This window comes from Callospermophilus lateralis, chromosome 18 (assembly GCF_048772815.1).
Source record: "Callospermophilus lateralis isolate mCalLat2 chromosome 18, mCalLat2.hap1, whole genome shotgun sequence".
Classification (NCBI taxonomy): Eukaryota; Metazoa; Chordata; class Mammalia; order Rodentia; family Sciuridae; genus Callospermophilus; species Callospermophilus lateralis.
The window spans coordinates 50960252-50983733 of NC_135322.1; the positions used below are offsets into that span (position 1 = coordinate 50960252).

Below are 23482 nucleotides of genomic sequence, written 5' to 3' on the forward strand. Positions count from 1 at the left end.
CAGTCAATGCAAGAATAAACGTACCACCCAAGTCCTGCAAGCTTTCAATGTGCTCCGTGCTGATTTTGCTTTTCGTGTCCAAGCAGCCCTTTTGGTAAAGGTCAGGAGTTTGGGGGTATGTGGGGAACAAACGGAGGGAGAAGGTGAGAACACCATCGCGCTGGGGATGTGAACGCGAGAGAGACGGGACACTTCTTTACCTCCCGGAAGCTGCAGCACCGGCCTCTCTGAGTCCCTCCGGAAGGTGGGCGTGGCCCTCATGAATAGTGAATCGCCGCGGGGGAGGGGCTGGGCCCGCCCCCTCGGGCGGGAAGGGGGAAGCTCGGAGGCTGCCTGACTAGAATGAGGGTAGCTCCGGCGACTGAGGCGGCGGGAGCGGGGCCGGCCATGGCGGTGTGGACACGGGCCACTAAAGCGGGGCTGGTAGAGCTGCTCTTGAGAGAGCGCTGGGTCCGAGTGGTGGCCGAGCTGAGCGGGGAGTGTCTGAGCTTGACGGGCGACGCCGCGGCGGCCGAGTCGGAGCCCACTCTGGGGCCGGCGGCAGCCGCCTTCAACGGCCTCCCGAACGGCGGCGGCGCCGGCGACTCGCTACCTGGGAGCCCGAGCCGCGGCCTGGGGCCCCCGAGCCCGCCCGCGCCTCCTCGGGGCCCCACGGGAGAGGCGGGCGCGTCGCCGCCAGTGCGCCGGGTGCGGGTGGTGAAGCAAGAGGCGGGCGGCCTGGGCATCAGCATCAAGGGCGGCCGCGAGAACCGGATGCCGATTCTCATCTCCAAGATCTTCCCGGGACTGGCGGCCGACCAGAGCCGGGCGCTGCAGCTGGGCGACGCCATCCTGTCGGTGAATGGCACGGACCTGCGCCAGGCCACCCACGACCAGGCCGTGCAGGCGCTGAAGCGCGCGGGCAAGGAGGTGCTGCTCGAGGGTGAGCGGGGCCGGGCGGGCGGGCGGCGGCGACGGCCTGGGCTCACCCGCGCGCACTTTGTTTCTGCTACCCTTTGCTGGGCGAACCGGTTCCCTCCGCCCCTCCTGCAAACCCCCCCTTTCTGGGTCTCTGAGTATGGAAAAACTGATGCTCCTTGCAGGAAAAGTTAGGCAGCCTTAGCCTAAGTGTGGCTTGCTGCCCCCGAGGAACTCGACTGAGATTTAGCAAAGAGCAGCAGCTTGTGAAGCTCCCCCCTCTGCACGATAAGCTGACACTAAGAACTAGGAGGAGGCCAATCGGCTCCAGTTCTGTAGTTCTCCTTTTGCTTGCTAAGAAATGCCGGGTTGGCCCTTTTCTTCACTCCATTCTGGCTTCTCAGGCGGGCGGATCTATTAAAAAGAAAGAAAGAAAGCGAGCCATCCACTCAGATGCCACCGGTATGCTTGGGTAAACCATGAAAGTGCTGGTTAATTTATGGGAATTTAACCCATCATTGGCTCTCAACAATAACTAAAGGAGATCATAGCACTTCATTGAAGCCAGAGAGCTGAAACAGCAAGTTTGTGTGGTTAATGAGCCTTGTTTAACAGTGGAGGCTCACGTGTTTGAAAGTTTACTGCCAACTAGAGTTTTGCCCCTTTTGCAAGAGACTGGTGCCAGCTTCCTACCGCTGACAGGCATGCTGCTTCAAGACTAGGAGACGTTTCATAAGAAACTTGAAATGGTACATCACAAGAAATGTTTGGATAGCCAAAATTATTCTTTACCTTAAAAGTATGTATATGATCTGTGTTCTGGATATTTTATTATGAATTTGTGGGATGAAACAAAAATAAATCCCATCATCTGGGGCTGGGGATGTGGCTCTGGTACAGCCCTTACCTAGCATGTTTGAGGCCCCTCAAAAAATAAAATTAAAAAATTAACTCTCCTCAAGGACTCATGCCTGTCATTGGTAATAGAGTAATGAAAATGAAAAGTATGGAAAAATTGATGATTCAAATATTTCACTGGTGATTCAAATATTCCAGAAACATTTATTGTTGGCTTTGTAAAAGATAATATAAAAGAAGATGCTGTTCCTTCTTGGTCTCTAGTTGGGGAAATGATAGAAAAAGTGCAAAATAAGTTAGAGGGAGGACTTTGATTTTTGTAGTGCAAAGTATGTATAAGTGCCAAGGGAATGCAAAGTTAGGAATTAAGTTGGTGGAGATGGGCTTACCCAGTGTGGACTTTTTCAAAGAGCTGAATCTTGAGCCAGTTCTCCAAGGAAGTGATGGTTAAAGATGGGCAGAGATGAGTCGGGAGAAATTCCTGGCAGGGGAGGGAACTGCTGGGGGACAGGGTTGGGGAGGGAGCAGTCTTCTATAAACTGAGAAGCCAGAAGTGTAACTTGACAAAATATCCCCCCCCCCTTTTAATATAAATCTGCTTGTAAATAATTGGAAAATGTTAATTTGCAAAGAAATTATTTAATGTGCTGCAATTGTGAAATTTCAGTGTCCCAGCTTTACTATATCCTAGTCTAATTATATGTGGAGCTAGACATTGCTCAGAAAGTAGTGTTAATAAAGGGAGTAAAATAACAGATCGTGACTTAATTACAGATTGTGTAAAAAAATTTCTACTCTAAAACATGTATCCTGAAATTGGTTTAGCTAAACACTTGTTATGAATTCTTCAAGCCAGAATACGAAATTTCATACAACTCATATCGTATTAAATGGATAGACAGTTCAACCCTTCACATCCCATGTAAAAACAAACAAAACCTGGTTTTTGTTTAGATATAATTTGAACCTGGTATTCATACCAGTGAAATGAAAACTACGTAATAAATGCTTACTAGTATTCATTAGTCTAAAATAGGCCACATGTGCTTTTAGAAAGGTTTACAGATGACAGCATAATAGCATATTTATTGAATGCCTTTTTACCTAACATATAGGTTCTATTTTCCTATTTTGTATAAGTCAGGCAGTTCTTGTTCTTATAGGTGTGTTAAGTCAGTATGGTGGATTTATGATGTTGCATTTTTTAAGTGTAGGGTTATAACAATAAAATTGCTCTCACAAAATTACAGAAAACAGTAATTTAATGACCCAAACTTTCAGTGTTGAAAGTTGTTGTTCTATTCAGGTAGACTACTTTTACAGGATAGAGTTTGGTGATGTACCTTGTAGTTCCAGCTATTCACAAGCCTAAGAGAGGCCAGTCTGGCAAACATAGTGAGATCCTGTTGCCAAAAAAAAAAAAAAAAAAAAAAAATTAAGTTTATTCTTAGCCCTTGAAATTTTCACACTATATTGTCCTTTCATTCAATATTTGAAAACTTGAAAAAGTTGCCTTAATATAGTACAGTAGCACAGTGATGCTGTTCTTGCGGTGTGGGCAGGGAATTTCAAGCACATTCTTTCCACCCCAAGTGAAGGAAAGCTAGTTTCTGGTTGCCTGAGGTTACTGAACCTAGCTTAAGGGTTCTTTTTTGTCTCAGGAATTTTTAGGGATTGTTCGTTCATTTATTCATCCATCAAACATTTATTTGACTCTTGTCTCTTATTCCTCCAAGGGGAAAGGATTAGTAGTGATTTTGTTTTCTAATTTACATCTTCTGTCCAAGGAAAGCATTCTAGCAAAGGAATGGTGCAGTCAATTAGAGACAACATACTTGTCCACACATAAAGATTGATTAAAGGTAGAATACATTTTTGATATTCCAAAAAGTTTATAATAAACTTTTTAAAAAAATATCATAATTTAATTAATTCATTTTTTTATATGATGCTGAGGATTGAACTCAGTGCCTCACACATGCCAGGCAAGTGCTCTACCACTGAGCCACATCCTCAGCCCTTTAATAAACTTTATTATTAGTTTACTGTGAGCCAGAAGCACTTGAGGACACTCAATTCCTGCCCTCAGTAAGTTAGGAGTTCAGAGAGAGGTGTAAAAGTTTGGGTAAACAGTATGACTGTGGCAGTGTAAGGGAATGCATAGTAATGAAGGATGAAAACAGAACTCTTTTTTTTTTTTTTTTTTTTCTGTACCAGGGATTGAACCCCCGAGGTGCTTAACCACCGAACCACATTCCCAGCCCTTTGTAAAATTTTATTTAGAGACAAGGTCTTGCTGAGGTGCTTAGGGCCTTGCTAAATTGCTGAGACTGGCTTTGAACTTGAAATCCTGCCTCAGCTTCCCAAGATGCTGGGATTACAGGTGTGCCCTAGCACACCTGGAAAATCTGAACTTTTTTTTTTTAATAAAACAATTGCTCTTTATTTTTTATTTTTAGTTGTAGATGGACACATATCTTTGTTTTATTTATATTTTTTGTTGGGGGGGCATTATTGATGGGTTACAGAGAAATTCATAGACCCTTTATTCATGAAGGAGAAGAGCTACATGAATCCAAGAAGGAAATTTCTAGCCTGAGTTTCTCCTCCTTGTCAATATTTGCATTTTGGGCCAGACCATTCTCTTATAGTGGCTTGTCCTTTGCAAATAGGATGTTTAGCAGCAAATCAACTTTAATTATGAGCCAGAGGACTTCAACATACTTGATTCCTACCCTCAATAAGCTTTGAGTTGACAGAAGTAGAGCAAAGGGCTAAAGTACTGTTAAAGTTAGTAGTCTGGATAGAGCCCAGCATAAAAGAGAGAGAAGTCTACATGGGTCCCTAAGGGGAATCAGAGATTGAGAATGCCCAGGAAAAGGTTGATGGAGAAGATGATGCTTAAGAAGAGAGAGCTGTCTGTCACCAGTAAGACACTGAAGTACCAGATATTAAGAAGTTTTTCTGGTCGTGTACAGTGACACATGCCTGCAATTCTAGTGACTGAGGAGTCTGAGGCAAGAAGAGCACAGTTTGAGGTCAGCTTCAGCAACTTAGCAAGACCCTGTCTCAAAAAATAAAAAACTCAGTGGTAAAGCACCCCTGGGTTCAATTCTCAGTACCAAAAAATTAAATAAACAAACAAAAAGAAGTTATGCTGCCAATAGCCCACTAAGAGTACGGTATAAGCAAGGACTTGTGGTCAGACTTGGGTTTGTTTCTGGTTAGTGCTTTGTAATTCCTAGTCAAATTACTTCATCTTGTTACACCTTTGTTTCCTCATCTGTAAAACCAGGGTGGTAATAATACCTTCCTCTAAGAGTTGTTATTCATTTGACAATTTATGTGTTCAGCACTTTCATTAGGCCCTGGAAATACAGCATGAACAATAATAGCAAAATGTCTGAAGAAGGCAGGACTTGGTCATGAAGGTATGCTGTGAACTAACAAATACACTCTAAACCAGGAGAGCAAGTTGTTAAAACCCAAGACTTCATTTTACCAGGAAAAAAAAATGTATATGTTAAGAATTGTTTTAGATGAATGAGTTAAGAATGACTTTGAGTGTCTTGGATGCTGACAACGTTTTCTAATTTTGTGTTCCTGTTTTTTCTTCTCTCTCTTGGATAGGGTAATGTTTTGTCCTTAAATTTTCGTTTAGTTTTCTTTTTATCTGATTTTTCTTCTTCCTTTACACTTAGTACTCAAAACCATAAGACTTGCTATTAAGTGTGTACTTGTAGTTGTAGCTAGTGACTGTTAGCATTGATATAAAGGTATGTAGATTAGATAGCCTTTGTATTAATAATGCAGATTCTAGGCTCAATCGGGGTAACTCTGTTCACCTGTCAGGTACTATATATTGAATTTGCTGATTCCTTTACACTAGATTAAGGTTTATCCAGAAAGCTTCTAGAATTTATTTATTTATTTATTTTTGAGAGAGAATTTTTTAATATTTATTTTTCAGTTTTCGGTGGTTACAACATCTTTATTTTATTTTTATGTGGTGCTGAGGATTGAACCCAGTGTCCTGTGCATGCCAGGCAAGTGCGTTACCGCTTGAGCCACATCCCCAGGCCCTAGAATTTATATTTTTAAGGCTGTGAAATTAACTAAACTTGAATTAGGCTACACAATAAAAAGGTTCCAGGGAAGGTTAGGGAAGATGGTTTATTTAAAGTGTACAATTTGTAAGGTTTGATATTTGAGAAAAAAAATATTTTTGAAGCAATTCTCACTGGAATAGTGTTGAAAAATCACTTTTGATTGCCAGAATATTTTTCTAAAAATACTGTTATCAACTCTGCTGAAAAGAAAATGGTTAAATGTATGGATGAAATAGACTGGTATGAAATTTAACTTCAGAATTGAAAATAAATTTTTGTATCTAAAATATTTGAAATTTTGAGCGACACATTTAATAAAGCCTTTTTTGTGTTATAAGTCCCTGACTTATAACAAATGCCACTGACTTTTTTTTAATATTTATTTTTTAGTTGTAAGTGGACATAATATCTTTATTTCATTTTTATGTGGTGCTGAGGATCGAACCCAGTGCCTCACGTGTGCTAGGTAAGCGTTCTACCACTGAGCCCCAGCCCCAGCCCTGCCACTGACATTTTTAGGCTCCTAAATTAAAGCCGGTTTGGATTCCCACACGGTTGATTTCTTTATTGCATATTAGAAAAATTGAGAGTCCCCTAGGAAGAACATTTTACATTTTTTTTTTAGGGAGAGGGAGTGCTGGAGATTTAACTCAGGGCCTTGCACATGTACTGTACCACTGAGCTATAGCCCCAGCCCCTATATTTTCTTTGTGATTTTTCATGTTTATTCATTAGTTATTGCTTTTTTTTTTTTTAAGAGAGAGTGAGAGAGGAGAGAGAGAGAGAGAGAGAGAGAATTTTAATTTTATTTTTTAGTTATCGGCGGATACAACATCTTTGTTTTGTATGTGGTACTGAGGATCGAACCCGGGCCGCACGCATGCCAGGCGAGCTAGCTACCGCTTGAGCCACATACTCAGCCCAGTTATTGCTTTTTAAAAAATATTTATTTTTTAGTTGTAGATGGACACAATACCTTTATTTATTTATTTTTATGTGGTGCTGAGGATCAAACCCAGGGCGTGGCATGTGCTAGGTGAGCACTCTACCACTGAGCCACAACCCCAGCCCATATTAGTTATCTCTTAAAGAACTACTAAAGTAAAAGGATGTTTGTTTTTCTGTTCTTCTTTCTTTCTTTCTTTCTTTTTTTTAATTAGCCTTACTTTGTTTCATTTGGATGATTAGGCGTGCTTATGTGAGAAGCTGCTATTGTGGCCTGATTATTTCTTAAAGAGAATCCCTTCCTTTTATGTTAAAATATACTCTCCAAATTATCACCAAAATATGAGAAGTCAATTGATTCTAATACAGAGTGGTTACGAAAATTCGAAGAGCATTTTTAGGAATCATAACCAGGGTTTAATTTAGATCTCAACTGATTTTTCTTTATTACTTTTTGTTGTTGTTGTTGTTGTTGTTCCTCAACTACTGAGCCACATCCCCAGCCCAATTTTGTACTTCAGTTAGAGACAGGATCTCACTGAGTTGCTTAGTGCCTTGCTTTGGCTGAGGCTGGCTTTGAACTCTCGATCTCAGCCTCCTGAGCTGCTGGGATTACAGGTGAGCACTGTGCCCGGCTTCTCTTGATTTTTTTTTTTTTTTTTTTTTTTTTTTAGGGGAGAGATTGTAATGTTTCCTTTGGACAAGAAGATATATCTTGCCTATCATTTTAAAAATTGTAAAGCCTACTGCTGGGTGTGATGACACACACCTGGTAATCCCAGAGACTTAGGAGGCTGAGACAAGAAGATTGCAAGCAAGTTCAAAGCCAGCCTCATCAATTAGCAAGGTCCTAAGCAATTTAGTTAGACCCTGCCTCTAAATAAAATATTTAGAGATGTGGCTCAGTAGTTGAGCACCCTTGGATTTAATCCCTGGTACCCCTCAAAAAGTAAAGCCTCATCTTACCAATGAGGAATGAACAGCCAGAGATGTTAATTTAATTAAGATTACCTAACAAGCTGGGCACTGGGGCACACGCCTGTACTTCCATTGATTTGGAGGTTGAGACAGGAGGATCACAAGTTTGAAGTCAACTTAGCAAGATCCAGTCTCAAAATAAAAATGACTGGGGATGTAATTCAGTGGTAAAGTGATCATGAGTTCAGTCTCCAGTACCCCCTCCCCCCCAAAAAAAATTACATAATGAACTGGTATAGAGCTTGGTCTAATATCTAGTCCATTGCTTTCTGCCCTGTACAGTGCCACCCACATCTACAACCACACAGCCAGATGTGCTGTGAGATCAATGCAAAAGAAGATAAAGACAGTTCCTGGCCTCAGAGAACTTAGAGTGAAACTGGGGAAAGAAGACTAGCACCTAGAGAATAATTGCTAAATGTGTAGTACTCACTCTGTGGAGGTATCTGAAGGAAATGATCAATTGAGGAATCGAAGAGTTGAGGAAGTTTTGACCTGAAGCTTGAGGGACAGACTGCTTTTTTCTAGATGGAAGTCAGTCCAAGCAAGTTTATGGGATAGCCTGAGTAAAAGACAAAATTAGTATGACATATGATAAGGAAATGAAGTGATGGGTTAATTGGTATGAACTTAGGGAAAGAAAGTAAGGTTGGATAGATTGAAGCTAGATTAATACAAGACTTTGAAGGCCAGCCAGAATTTGGACTTTTTCATTTGTCAGTCAGTATTAAGTATCAACTGCAAACAAGCTATTGTGGTAGATGCTGAGAATTTCAAATTGGGAGTAATCTTTGACTTTTAAGTGGTAAGAAACCAATTATAGCAGGTTGAAGTAAGTGCATTAATACAGGTGAGAACACATTGTCTGGGAAACAGAGGTAGATGTCCAATGAGAGAGCATGTTGAAAGTAAGAAAGTGATAAGTCACTGTTCAGAGAAGTAAAGCAGAGAAGGCAGGAAAGTGGGCAGAGGCCAGATCATCCAGTGCTATGCAGTGTTAAGCAGTGGTCTCTCATACAGTTTTTTTTTTTTTAACGGATTTTTAAAATTTTATTTATTTATATGTGGTGCTGAGGATTGAACCCAGGGCCTCACACATGCCAGGCAAGTGCTCTACCACTGAGCCCCAACTCCAGCCCCTCTAATACAGTTTATATACATTTTTTTGCAAGTTGACAAAAAGAAGAAACTGGACTTCATTAATGTTTACTGCACTGGCTCTCTCAGCCTCATAGGTGGTACCATTACAAATTCAGTATAAAAGGTTTTGTTTCAAGGGAAGAGTGGATGTTTCACAAAACAGAAGAGCTGATAGTGATAATGTTAATAATTTGCCTGCTATTGTCGTATTGCAGTTTATATGGATTACTTGACCCTACTTGAGTGGACTTAAGTTATTATCTGCTTTTTGCTCAGTTAATCTTCACAAAATGAATGTGTGGCTTACTGATTTACACACACATAAACATACAAACATAGATTAAAGATAATTCTCACACTGCAAACAATAACAAAATGATAGAGCTGTCTTTTGCCCCCCTAATGAGAGCTCTTTAACACATTTTAAGGTAATTATATCTGTTGGGAAGTCAATCTGAAAAATGAAATTGTCAAGAAGACTATTTGAAATATAGATATATATACATATTATGTCATTAATAATGAACTTTATTCTAAGAATATTTTGCACTTTGAGTCATACAGTACTAATGTTAAAATGGCTTAATCAGGGATATATTTGTGTACTTATTTCATCTCTATCTCTTTCTTGATTTCTACATTTATATATGTTTTATAATATCTGTGCATTAATAGATATTTAATCATTGAAAATATACTCAAATTTTTACTGATGGCTTTACTGTCAAAAAGGTATAGGCCTACAGAGTGCTGCCAAAGTGCTTTAGATGAGAAAGTGTAAAAAGTGGACTATGACTAATGGAGTATGGAGCTCAAGACATGAGATAAGGGAAAGCAGTTAGGATGCTATTGCAATGTCATGAGAGTGAGACTGGCTGGGATACTGTGAGGATGAAAAAATATTAAAGAGAAACAAGAAGTCTAAATGTTTGTGATCTTAAGGAGAAAAAGAAGTGGAGGGTAAGTCTTGGACTTCTGGCTTGGGAAACTGGAATGAACAGGAAGGAACTAGTTTGGGGTGAAGATAAGAGGTCTGGTTTTAGGCATGTTGAATTTGTGTTACTTGTGTGATATCATGGTGGAAAAACCAGTAGCTGGTTGGAAGTATAATTCTGTAATTAAGAAAAATGTCAAAGAGCTATAGCGAAGATTTGTGAGATGTCAGGATACAGGTGGCAAGTGAAGCCATGAAGTGTGAAGTCATGAGAGAATAATGCAGATGAAAAAGAGAAGTAGGGCCAGGATACAATCCTGTAGAATCTCCACTTGTGGGTTTGTTTTTTTTGTTGTTGTTGTTGTTTTTCTTTTTTAGTTACACGTGACAGTAGAATTTACTTTGATACATTTATACAAGCATGGAATATATCTTATTCTAATTAGGATCCCAGTCTTGTGGATGTATATGATGTTATTATTATTGTTTTTATTTTAAATTTTTATTAGTTATTGATGGACCTTTATTCTTTATTTGTTTATATGTGGTGCTGAGATTAGAACCCAGTGCCTCACCCATGCTAAGCAAGCTTGCTACCACTGAGCCACAACCCCAGCCCCTGGATGTACATGATATTGAGATTCACTGTGGTGTATTCATATATGTACATAGGAAAGTTTTGTCAGATTCATTCCAGTGTCTTGTATTCCTATCCCCTCTCCCTTCCTTGTTCCCGTTTGTCTAATCCATTGAACTTTTATTCCACACCCCTTATTGTAGGATAGCATCTACATATCAGAGAGAACATTTGACCTTTGGCAGAACCCTTACATTTAAAGCCAGATTAAAGGGAGAGGAATGTAGAAAGGTAAGGCCCAGGAGGTCGGAGGAAGTTTGGGAGAAACTATCTGATACAGTGATGGTTTAACAGGAAAGAGATAGTAAGTTGAGAACTAAATCCCAGCTACCTGGGAGGCTAAGGCAAGAAAATCTTGAGTTTGAGGCCAGTCTGTACAATATAGCCAGAATGTGTCTGAAGAAAAAACAAACAAAACAAAACGAGAATCTAGTTACAAAGTCCATTGGATATGATAATTAGAGAACTAAGATCCTTGGAGTCCTCATAAGTGCTGATTCAGCAGGGTGCAAACAATGAGTAAGAACATTCCTTTAAAGAACTCAGCAAATAGGGGTAGGGGGTGTACCTCAGTGGTAGAATGCTTGCTTAGCATGTGGGAAACTCTTGGTTCAATCCTCAGCACTGGGGGCTGGGGATGTGGCTCAAGCGGTAGCGTGCTGGCCTGGCATGCGTGCGGCCCGGGTTCGATCCTCAGCACCACATACAAAGATGTTGTGTCCGCCAAATACTAAAAAATAAATATTAAAATTCTCTCTCTCTCTCTCCCTCTTTCTCACTCTCTCTCACTCTTTAAAAAAAAAAAAAAATCCTCAGCACTGCTCAAAAATAAAAAAGCTCAGCAAAAAAGAAAAACAAAAGCAAAAGCTGGATCTATAGTTGGATAATGTATGGAAGGAAGGTTTACTTTTGTGGTTGTTTGTTTCGTATTCTGTTTTAAGTGGGAAAGAGTTGGGACATATTTATACAGCAAAGAGAAAAAGCCAACAGAGTGGGAGAGAGGTTGAAGAGATAGAGGGGTGGAGAACTGATGCAATCTGTTTTTGAGCCAGGAAGTGACATGATGGGAACAGAATTTTGGGTTGGCAGCAGTGTATGCACTGGATGCAGAGCAAAGACGAAAGACCAAAGGTAGACAAAACTACAGCTGTTGTAGTAAACAGTGATCCAAACCAGAGGTGATAACCATTGGAGAGGGAGAGTGACTCCAGTAGGAACAGAGAGGAAGTTTTTTTGTTTGTTTTTGTTTTTGTTTTTCTAGTTCTTTTAGTTCATAAATGAACTGGAAAGAACAATGCCTTTAAGATGTTTCTTATCTTATTAAATTTGTCGCACTAAACCATGTTGTGAAGGAATTATTCATTAAAAGGCTATTACTGGGCCTGGGGTTATAGCTCGGTGGTGGAGTACTTGCCCAGCACTTGTGAGGCACTGGGTTTGAGCCATAGCACTACATATAAATAAATAAATAGTTATTTTGTCCATCTGTTACCTTTAACTCAATTCTATGATGATGAGTTATTTGGTCCTCATTGATAACAGCCAAACTTCTTTCTTTCTTTTTTAAAATATTTTCTTAATTATAGATGGACACAATACCTTTATCTTATTTATTTTTTGTATGTGGTGCTGAGGATCAAACCCAGGGCCTCATATATGCCAGGCAAGCACTCTCCCACTGAGCCACAGTCCCAGCCCAGGAACCAGCCTTTTTTCTTAAACCCTATGGCAAACAGGAAGATTTAATCCTAGAACAAAATGGGTGAGTCTTGCTAAAGGATGCAGAGTCCACTGGAGACCTTTTCCTGCCTAGAGAGCCTCCTTCCAGATCCCTATGTACCCAGAGATTTGAGACTTGTGGAAACAGTTCTGTAGCGACAGAGACATTGGTGTAGAAAATTGTCACTTGCCAAGCACAATGGCACACACCTGTAATCCCAGCAGCTCAGGAGGCTAAGACAGGAGAATCTCAAGTTCAAAGCCTACCTCAACAATTTAGCAAGGAGGCTAAGATAGGAGAATCTCAAGTTCAAAGCCTGCCTCAACAATTTAGCAAGGTCCTAAGCAACTTAGTGAGACTCTGTGCCAGAATTAAGAATTGTTTAAAAAGCTGGGGATGTGGCTTAGTGGTTAAGTGCCCCTGGGTTCAATTACTGATTACTTATCTCTGGAGGTGAAGCGGGGGAAAGAAAACTGAGTCACTGTTTTAAAAGAATAAATGGCAGGATATGGTGGAAGATTGGATATAGAGAAAACTATGGGATTTCTATTCAGGGCAATAAAAATATGATTACCAGTGGAAAAAAATGGAATAATTTGGAGGGTTACACTTAATCATTTAGCTTTGTTATAAAGCACTTAGGTAATGTAACTATATCTGCTGTCTGCAAAGTTTAAGAAGAAAGATTTTAGTTTATAAACACTTTAATCACATAAAATGAGAGCATGGCCTTCTGTTAAAGAGTCTTTTTTTCTAGATTATAAAGAAAGGAGCGTGAGTTTCTCTGGAGAAATGATGACCTATTCAGTTGAGTTAATTTTTTTCCCTGGAGTAATAAATATAAATGCATTGATTTCTTCATAAAATATGTTTTTTATTTTGGTATAAAAATTTATGAAATAATTTTGTATAGGAACAAACTGCCAGTGATTATGGTATCAGTAGACTTGCCTTTTAGAAAAATAAGAGTTACATAATTCAAACTTGGTTTCATTTTCAGTCTCCTAAGACATTACTAGAATGCTTTGACATATAACTAGTTACAGCTATCTGAGGTGCACAGTTTTTTAAATTATTATTTTGGATTTTCTGCAACATTTTCTTCCTATCATCTTTGGACTTTCTTATTTTTAAATTTATAATTTTAGAATGCTTTATGAAAAGTAATCTTTTTTTGGGGGGGGTTACCAGGGATCAGGGGCACTTGATCACTGAGCCACATCCCCTACCTCTATTTTGTATTTTATTAGAGACAGAGTCTCACTGAGTTGCTTAGTGCCTCCCTAAATTGCTGAACTGACTTTGAACTCTCAATCCTCCTGCCTCCGCCTCCCAAGCCACTGGGATTACAGGTGTCTGCCACTATGCCCAGCATGAAAAGTAATCTTTTTTTTCTTCAAATATTATTTTTAGTGCTCGCTTCGGCAGCACATATACTAAAATTGGAACGATACAGAGAAGATTAGTATGGCCTCTGTGCAAGGATAACACGCAGATTCGTAAAGCATTCCATATATTTTTTTTAAAAACATGGCATATATACACAACGAACGGAATATTACTCAGCAATAAAAGAGAATAAAATCATGGCATTTGCAGGTAAATGGATGGAGTTAGGAAAGATAATGCTAAGTGAAGTTAGCCATTCCCAAAAAACCAAATGCCAAATGTTTTCTTTGATATAAGGAGGCTAATTTGATTTATAGTGGGATAGGGAGCGGGAGCATGGGAGGAATAGACGAACTCTAGATAGGAGAGAGGGGTTGGAGGGAAAGGGTGGGGGTATGGGGTAATTAATGATGTTGGAATGTGATTATCACTATTATCCAAAGTACAGGTATGAAGACATGAATTGGTATGAATATACTATGCATACAACCAGAGATATGAAAAATTGTGCTCATTATATGAGTAATAAGGATTGTAATGCATTCCGCTGTCATATATATTATTTTTAGTTTAATGGACACAATACCTTTATTTATTTATTTATATGTGGTGCAAGGCAAACGCTCTGCCACTGAGCCACAATCTCAGCCCATGAAAAGTAATCCTGATGGTTCAAAGGGAAGAGAATGTTGAGTGGTATATTTTTCAGTTTATCCATCATGTATATAAAATGTTACAATTTATAAAATGGGAGCTTCAATTTTTCATTGAGTTAGATTACAAAAATGTATGGATTCGTTTATTTATAGTAAAAGGAGTTTATCAGCTTCCAAAAATTAAAGAAAAAGAATGTGCATGTGCTTTATTCAAGGCTCTTTGGGCTTCAAAACACAGATTCCTATTCAAAATTCATGGAGTTATTGTACCCCCAGTCTCAGGACTCCAGAAACAGCTAAGCAGCTGGGCCTCAGAAGTGTCAGAAACTAAGGGAGTGATGAGCCTCTGCACCCACCATTTACCCTCATCTTAGAGCTTATGTATCTTTTGCAGCAGTTTTGATGTTTCACTTTATGGCTTAATTTTTAATTCTTTAAATTATGTAGAATTTATTTTATCATATGGTATGCAGTAGAGATTTAGCTTTATTTATTTTTCCAAATAGATAACTGGTTGTCTCAGCATTATCTGTCAAATAATCCTCTTGCAAAATAACTCAGATAAGATTGATGGTGGCTACCTGAAGTGCTATGTAAAGATTTGAAGCCATCTCTGGGTTTAGTTGGAATGAATGCTGTACTAAGTTATGTCTGCATTGGAGTGGGATACAATACACATTCTGCCTGTCTGTTACTCTAGGAATGACCTGTCCTTTCCTCATTAATTTGAAATATACCTTTTTTATACACTTATTTTTTTATATTCCTTAGGCTGATGCTTGATTTTCTATTGTATTCTACTTGAGTGTTTTGTAATATAGCACACTATATATTGTAGCTTTAATGCTTAATATCTGGTCATTGAAGTGTATGATATCAGCCAAGAAATTCTGAAAAATAATGAAACATTTTTTTGTTGTTATAGATAGTTCTCCAGATAAATTTTAGGATAATTTAATCATTCTCAAATCTTTTGGGATTTTGGTTAAAATTATATTGGTTCCATAATCAATTTAGAGAGCATGATATTGTTGTGATATCTCCTTTTCAGTCATTTCAACCAAAAGTTCTAGACCTGAGTCATCCATGTCACATCATATGGCCATCAGTTATTGAATGTTCTAATAGGCCAAGCATAGATCAGGAACTTACCTTGGATCTTGAGCCACATGAACTGAAAGTGGGTTTTCTCAAAGGGTAATGAAGTTAATGTTGCCAGAAGGAAAATGGATACTTGGCAGACATAAAAAACAGGCATCCATTACATTATTTTAAAAATATTAGAAGATGACACGAGAGATTAAATAAGAGACCATATTAGTTGAGAGATTTAGGAATCTTGTAGATAGCTGTAAAAGAAAAACAAGAATAAATTTGTTTGGGTTCAGGGTACTATTGGAGCTTTTCAAAAACACTCGATGCCAAGTGAATAATAATTATTCTCACCACTTACAGTATTTTGAACATCACTTTTCTATGAATTCCTAGCAACTTTGCAAGTATTAATTATTATTTCATTTTTCTAGCTAGGATAATAAATATATATAGACCCTAGCTCAGGTCTTGAAATTAGAGATAAATTAGGATAGAGAAAAGTCTTTTTTTTTTTTGTACAGAAATGCTTAACTACTGAGCCACATCCCTCTTTTTTATATTTTATTAGAGACAGGATCTTACTGAGTTGCTTAGGGCCTCGCTAAGTTGATGAAGCTGACTTTGAACTCGAACTCCTCCTACCTCAGCCTCCTGAGCTTTTGGGATTATAGACATGTGCCACTATGCCTGGCTAGGATAGAGAAAAATCTACCAAAAAAGACATTTATAGGTTTTATTGTTGTTGTTGTTGTTTTGTTTTTTTGTTTTTTTTTTTAAGAGAGAGTGAGAGAGGAGAGAGAGAGAATTTTTTTTTTTTTAATATTTATTTTTTTTTTGGGCTGGGGATGTGGCTCAAGTGGTAGTGCGCTTACCTGGAATGCGTGCAGCCCGGGTTCGATCCTCAGCACCACATACAAACAAAGATGTTGTGTCTGCCAAGAACTAAAAAATAAATATTAAGAAATATTCTCTCTCTCTCTTAACTAAAAAATAAATATATATATTTTTTTTAATCGGCAGACACAACATCTTAGTTTGTACGTGGTGCTGAGAATCGAACCCGGGCCGCATGCATGCCAGGCGAGCGCGCTACCACTTGAGCCACATCCCCAGCCCTAGGTTTTATTGTTGATTTGGAAAAGGGTCTCATAATGTTGCTGCATTGCCAGGCTGGTCTGGAACTCCTGGGTTTAAAGCGATTATCCTGTGTCACCCTCCCAAGTAGCTTGGGACTATGAGCATGTGCCACCTCACCCAGCTCATAAAGTTTTTTTTTAATTATTAATTAAGAATTATTTGGTTACAGAAGTCCTTAAATTTGTGTATTTATTTATTTATTTGTTTTGGGGATACTTAGGATTGAACCTAGAGGCACTTTACCACTGAGCTACATTTCCAGCCCTTTTTTATTTAGAGACAGGATCTTGCTAAGTTGTTTAGGGCTTTACCAAGTTGCTGAGGCTGATCTCAAACTTGCAGTCTTCCTTCTAAGCCTCTCAAGTCATTGGGATTACAAGCACATACCACTGTGCCCAGCTCCTTTAAATAAATTTAAACATAAATGGAATATATTTTCTCACATAACTTCTGAGACTAAGGCTGGATCTAGATTTAGGTACAATGGACAGAAGTGGAATGCATTGCCTCCTGTAACTCCTGAGACTGGTGATGGATCTAGATTTAGGTGCCGTGGGATCAAAAGGCTCAAATTATCTTGGCCTGCAATAGTTCCTGTTGTGGAGAGTCTAATTCTGTATAGTCAGCTAAAATGGTACTGGCAATTCTAGAAATATATTGCCCTAACTTAATAGCACCTGTAAAGAAAAACTTTTTTTCTTCTAGCATCTACTTGCGTCTCAGGGAAGGACTCTGGTCAACTCTGTTTTGCTTACTCCTTGGATCTATCTCTGTTATCTAGATGATGGAGATGTGGTTTAGGCTTGGATCACGAGCGCACTCCTGATGAGTGAATAGTGGCAGATGCACCAAACTGAAATGCAGAATGGGATCATTGCTAGCAAACTTATTTGTACTATAACAACGCAGACATTGAGCGATAGAATTTAAATAATTTTTGTATTTAAATTGTAAGTTATTTATCTGTCTATGTATTTATTTGCAGTAGTGGGATTGAACCCAGAGGCATGTTTACTTCTGTGTTATATCCTCAGCCCTTTTTATTTTTTTATTTTCAGATAGAATCTTGCTCAGGCTGGCCTTGAAGTTAGGATCCTCAACTTCCAGAATAGTGGGATCACAGGTGTGCACTGCTGCACCTGTCTTAAATTGCAAATTAAAAAAAAAAAATGGAAATAGATAATAATGACCATTGTGATAGCTTACTTGGTTAAAGACTTTATATGCATTAAAACAACTTTTTTTTTAAATCTCATTTTGAGCCAAATTCTAAATTGCCCATACTGACCTTGAATTTATAATCCTCCTAACTGGATCTCCTGAGTACCTAGGATTACTTACAGTCATGGGCCAATGCACACAATTCATTATCAAGACTTTTTTTTTGTTGTTGTTGTTGTTTCTACCATCAATTGAATTCAGGGGCAGTCGACCACTGAGGAATATCCCCAGCCCTATTTTATATTTTATTTAGAGACAGGGTCTTACTGAATTGCTTGGCACCTTACAGTTGCTGAAGCTGGCTTTGAACTCTGGATCCTTCTGTCTCAGCCTTACGAGCTGCTAGGATTACAGGCATGCGCCACTGCATCTGGCTTCATTATCACAACTTTTAAAGATCTGTGAGTCAGATAACATAATTCTTATTTTATTTTATTAGCTTTTGAGACAGGGTCTCACTGTGTTGCACAGGCTGGCCCCATATACTGGGCTCAGGTGATTTCCTGCCTCAGATCTCAAGTAGCTGGGACTCTTGGCACATATTCCTACACTGGGCTTCATCCTCTTTTATTTTTTTAATTTTTAGTTGTAAATAGACACAATGCCTTTATTTATTTATTTTTATGTGGTGCTGAGGATTAAAACTACTGCCTCACACATGCTAGGCAAGCACTCTGCTACTGAGCCACAACCCCAGCCCTTCATCCTTATTTTAAATATGGAGAAATTGAAAAATTAGAAAGAAAGGGAGAGAGACATTAAATAATTTGCCTAAGGTCATAGCATTTGTAGGTGGTAGGGATAAGATTACTCATCAGATTTCACAGTTTTGGGTATTATCCACTGTAATAAGACTGCCTCTCTGGTGAATCAGTTTGGGTAAAAAAGCTAGTTCGTCTAAAGACTAACAGAATTTATTGTTACAACTGGCTTCATGTTCAGAAAAATTGTCCTGAATTTTTTGTTGTTGCATCTGCCTGGAGGTCATCCAATTAATATCCTCAGTCTTTGTCTCCTCTGGTTTTTCGTGTGAGACACAAAGCTGAAGGTGATTAATCAACACATACTGAATACCTATGAGCCCCTACATTTTAGCAGGCCTACCTCTGAGCTACATCTACAACCCTTTTAAATTTTTATTTATTTATTGTTTATGGTACTGGGTATTCAATTCAGGGGTACTCGACCACTGAGTCACATCCCCAGTCCTTTTTATATTTTATGTCAACACAGAATCTCGATAAGTTGCTGAGGCTGGCTTTGAACTTTCGATCCTCCTGTCTTAGCCTCCCAAGTTGCTGGGATTACAGGTGCATGCTACCACTCCTGGTTTATTTTTATTTTTTTTATTTTTTTGTTTTTTGAGACAATCCCAAGTACTGGGATTGTAGGTCTTTACTACCATTCCCAGACATAGTCCCTATTTTTAAGAAGTAACAAAATGATCTTATAAATACAAATAAACAGCACATAAAGAATTCAAATTATTCTGTACATTACAAGTGATAGATAAATGCAGAGAGAATTTATAATAAAGGATCGAGTGATGTTAGAAATGTATTTGGTGTCTGGTGAGAGAAGAGTGGTACATAGAATGGGTAAGAAGGGGAGAAGATGAAGGTATTCCACATGAAGGGAATGGCATGTCCAGAGGGCAATGATGGGAACATGAAAATAATATTTGAACTCCAGCAAACACATATATCAAACTGCCTATTAATTATTCTAGACATTTTTGTTAAATTTTGCATTTTGGGCATATTTCTAATGTTATTTTAATTTTGGAAAATGCCAGTGGCAAGCTGGCTCCAGTGGTCCACTTCTGTAATCCTAACTGCTTAGGAGACTGAGGCAGGAGGATCCCAAGTTCAAGACCAGCCTCAGCAATATAGCAAGGCACTAAGTAACTGAGACACTGTCTCAAATTTCCAAAAACATGGCAGGGTAGAGGGAGTAGGGATTTAGCTCAATGGTAAAGCACCCTTGGGTTCAATCCTTAGTACCAAATGAATAAGTAAATAAAGCTAGGGGGGCTGGGGATGTAGCTCAGTGGTAGAGTGTTCCTGTGTTCAATCCTCCGTATTGGAGGTGGGGGTGGAATTAGCATTCTCCAAATGGTATTCACCTTTACAAATAAATACATGTTCAAATGATACAAAATGGCAGAGTGCTTACTTAGCATATGTGAGGCACTTTTTCTAAAATATTTTGTCTTAGGTTTCTCTTGGTTTCTCTGAGGGGAGGGTGAGTTGCACCAATCTGTTGTGTTTACTTTGGAAAGGAAGATGAATTTTAATATTTGCTTGAACAAAATATAGAGAGGTAAAGCTGTTGTTGCAAATAATAAAAATTCTAGAGATTTAATTTACTGTTGAAATAACCATTATTGTGGACTCTCCTCATCCTTTCCACTAGTGAGGATGGTATAGTTACTAGTACTGATTGTGTAGAATTCTGCTTCTTAAATGTTTTTAACTTGCTCTTGATTATACATGCCTTTTCTAAGACATCTTCCCAGTAATTTCTCCCCATTAGTAGTAGTTTGTTCAACCAGTTTGTTCATACTCTGGGAGCTACAGTAAAGGCGAGAGCTAGGAAATCAATGGCCTGTTATGGTCCAGGAGATAGCAAAAGATCCAGAAACCCACGGGTGACCAAAGTACAGTGATCAGAACAGGCCAAGATTGCCTATCTTCTTCTTCTTCTTCTTTTTTTTTTTTTAATCTTCAATATCCATTTTTTAATTTTCAGCGGACACAACATCTTTGTTTGTATGTGGTACTGAGGATTGAACATGGGCCACACGCATGCCAGGCGAGCGCGCTACTGCTTGAGCCCATATGCCTATCTTCTAAGGCAAATAAAAGGACTGTTGAGCAGATGAGACCCAAGGGAATCTCTGATGTCAGAAATGTAACATTCTTTAAGGCTCAATATTTTTTTAAGCCAAGTGATCATGAAAGTTATGAAAAACGTTTATATAAAATTCCTGGCATGAAATAGCTGTTCAAAAGTGTTAATTTTCCCTTCCCCCTTTCTATACTTAATACCTGGATGGAAATTTTCTTTAAGATGTCAGTCTTCCTGTCTAAAGAAACTGGTGATAGCTAGTTTAGGAATAGGTCAGTGCAGCAACATCAACTAATTCATGCCCATTGTGTATACCTGATATTTAGGTCATTTGTTTCTTAAAATTTCAGCTATTACTGAGTACCAGTGATGTTTAGCATTTTCCTCCCCAACCTTTCTACTGTCCCTAAAGAACATATCAGATTTAATCGTGACCTAGGCAAACTTCATTACAGTTATTTACTGTGTGACTGAGTGCTACTGTCTGTGCTGGCCCCATTTCTATTCTCTTTGCTCTACCTTTTCATTGCTCTTGACCTTCCCTACTTTTATTTATTTATTTATTTATTTATTTTTTTAAAGAGAGAGTGTGAGAGAGGGAGGGGGAGAGAGAGAGAAAAGTTTTTAATATTTATTTTTTAGTTATTGGCAGACACAACGTCTTTGTTTGTACGTGGTGCTGAGGATCGAACCCGGGCCGCACGCATGCCAGGCGAGCGCGCTACCGCTTGAGCCACATCCCAGCCCCACTTCCCTACTTTTATGTAGAGGATTATGGAGAAAGCCAACTCCATAACTGCATAGTCAGTTTGCATTATTTTAAACAAACACTCCTTCCTACTTCTTATGAGCTAAAAATGGAACATAGTATGATAGTTACTATTCAAACTAAATGTAGGTCATGAATTTTATGCATTATTGGAATTTCTGAAAATGGTGTTAACCTTTGGATTTTTGCCTCCTCTTTCCCATTTAAAACTCTTTCCATAGTCTTTTCCCTTCCCTTTTTATTGCAATAAGAACCCATTATTTATTGAGAGTTTCTCCTTGAATGTTATAAGTGGAAGATTGGTGAAGATTTTCCTTTGCTTTAGAGTGTGAGGAAGCAGAAGAAAATATCAGCATTGCTGCTCAGCTGCGGTTGATTTTGGAGGGTCACTAGGAGCACCAGGAATCTCCCACTAGGCAGGAGATTCATTGGGTTATATGCTGTCAGTTTTTCTTCCATATTTGGAATTTTATTGCCTCTCAAAAGAAAAACATGTTGAGACAGTAGTTTGTAAGAAGGCCAACTTTGCCACAGTCCCTTTTACCCATAGCACCTCAGGCCTTTCCTAGCATGGATTTAAAATTCTTTCAGTCACAAATTCTTTGCAGGGACAGATGATTCATTAATTTTGCTCTGTGGAAAGAAAAGATCTCCAATTAATGCCCATAACCAAAATTAATTGCTGTGGATTTAAGTTTTAGGAAACCTAAAACACATTTTAAAATGTTCAGTCTCAAATTGAGGGAAGATATTTTCAAATGATCTATTCAACAAATTTGGAACAATGGCCTCTTCAGTAATCCATTCCAATTAAATGGTCTATGACCTAGTCAAGCATTTTTCTACTCTTCTGTTTACCACATCTTTCTTGGCATATTATGTTTCTATTTAATTCAAAATGCTAGTTTGACTTTTGGGTTGAATGCAGTTGTGAAGTGGAAATGGAAATTACTCATTCCAAGAAATTCTGTGATGTTACTGATGCCTCTGTAGTATTTGATGTTTACTTCCCTAAATTGTATTTTTTTTTATATTTATTTTTTTAGTTATTGGTGGACACAACATCTTTGTTTGTATGTGGTGCTGAGGATCGAACCCGGGCCGCACGCATGCCAGGCGAGTGTGCTACTGCTTGAGCCACATCCCCAGCCCCCTAAATTGTATTTTGAAGTGACTATGTCTACAGAGTAGATCCCTTTAATAAAAAGGGGAGTTCTCATGTGCATGATCCAGTTTGCTTCCCTAGAGTTCAAAGGAAGAAATCTTAAGTACTTTATCCTAGAAGAGAGATTGTTTCTGGAATTCATATTTAAAAGATATAGACTCCAGTTTTATCTTCTTCCTTCCCTGTCCTGTCCACTGATCCTTGTATGTATGTTCTGTCATCTTTTTTGGTGGGGTGACATAATGACTTTTTCTTTTATTTGAATAATGTCTTTTTTTGTTTCTTCTCCTGGCACCTAGCATTCCTAACCTTTTTTAATTTTCACAAGTATGGTCCCTAGTGGCCTCCCAAAAAAGAACATTAAGGTTCAGGTAACATTAGACAGATTTGAAAGAGGAAGAGATGGGATAAGTAACTTTTCCTCAAATCAAACTAAAGTTTATAAAAATGCTTCTTTAAAATAAATTTAACCAGTGTGGAGCTAGGATTGTGGCTCAGCAGTAGAGCGCTTGCCTAGCTCAGGCGGGACCCAGGTTCGATCCTTAGTACTACATAAAAATAAAGACATTGTGTTGTGTCCATCTACACCTAAAAAATAAATATATAAAAAAGAAAAAAAATTTAACCAGTGTGTTATTTAAAATAACTCATTGTATTACCATGAATCCTTTTAATCCCACTCAAGTTCTATATACAACTATTTTTAATAAGTGATGGAAAGAGCCTGTTCGATGACACAGGCCTGTAATCTCAGCAGCTGGGGAGGCTGTGGCAGAAGGATCACAAGTTCAAGGTCAGTCTCAGCATCTTAGCGAGGCCCTAAGCAACTTAGTGAGACCCAAGCTACTTATCTTTAAAAAGGGAGGCAACAACAGTATCTCCTTCAAAGTTGGTGAGAGAACAAGTTCTAAAGCACTTCAGATAGGACCTACCACATAATAGCTAAACCTTAGCTATTATAAGCACTACCCCATCTTAAGAA

The 23482-nt window shown here is 38.6% G+C and overlaps 1 protein-coding gene and 1 non-coding gene across 2 annotated transcripts in view; both read left to right on the forward strand.

Moving 5' to 3' along the window:
• Positions 1-342: 342 nt before the first annotated feature.
• The window catches only part of Sntb2 (syntrophin beta 2), an 84594-nt gene continuing 61454 nt past the window's right edge, over positions 343-23482 (forward strand). The window contains exon 1 of the mRNA XM_076838244.1: positions 343-922. Coding sequence (XP_076694359.1) covers positions 343-922 — 580 coding nt within the window. The remainder of the gene's footprint in view (positions 923-23482) is intronic.
• On the forward strand, positions 13631-13737 carry LOC143384569 (U6 spliceosomal RNA). Its single transcript, XR_013089371.1, has one exon. It is a non-coding gene; the product is annotated as a U6 spliceosomal RNA (small nuclear RNA).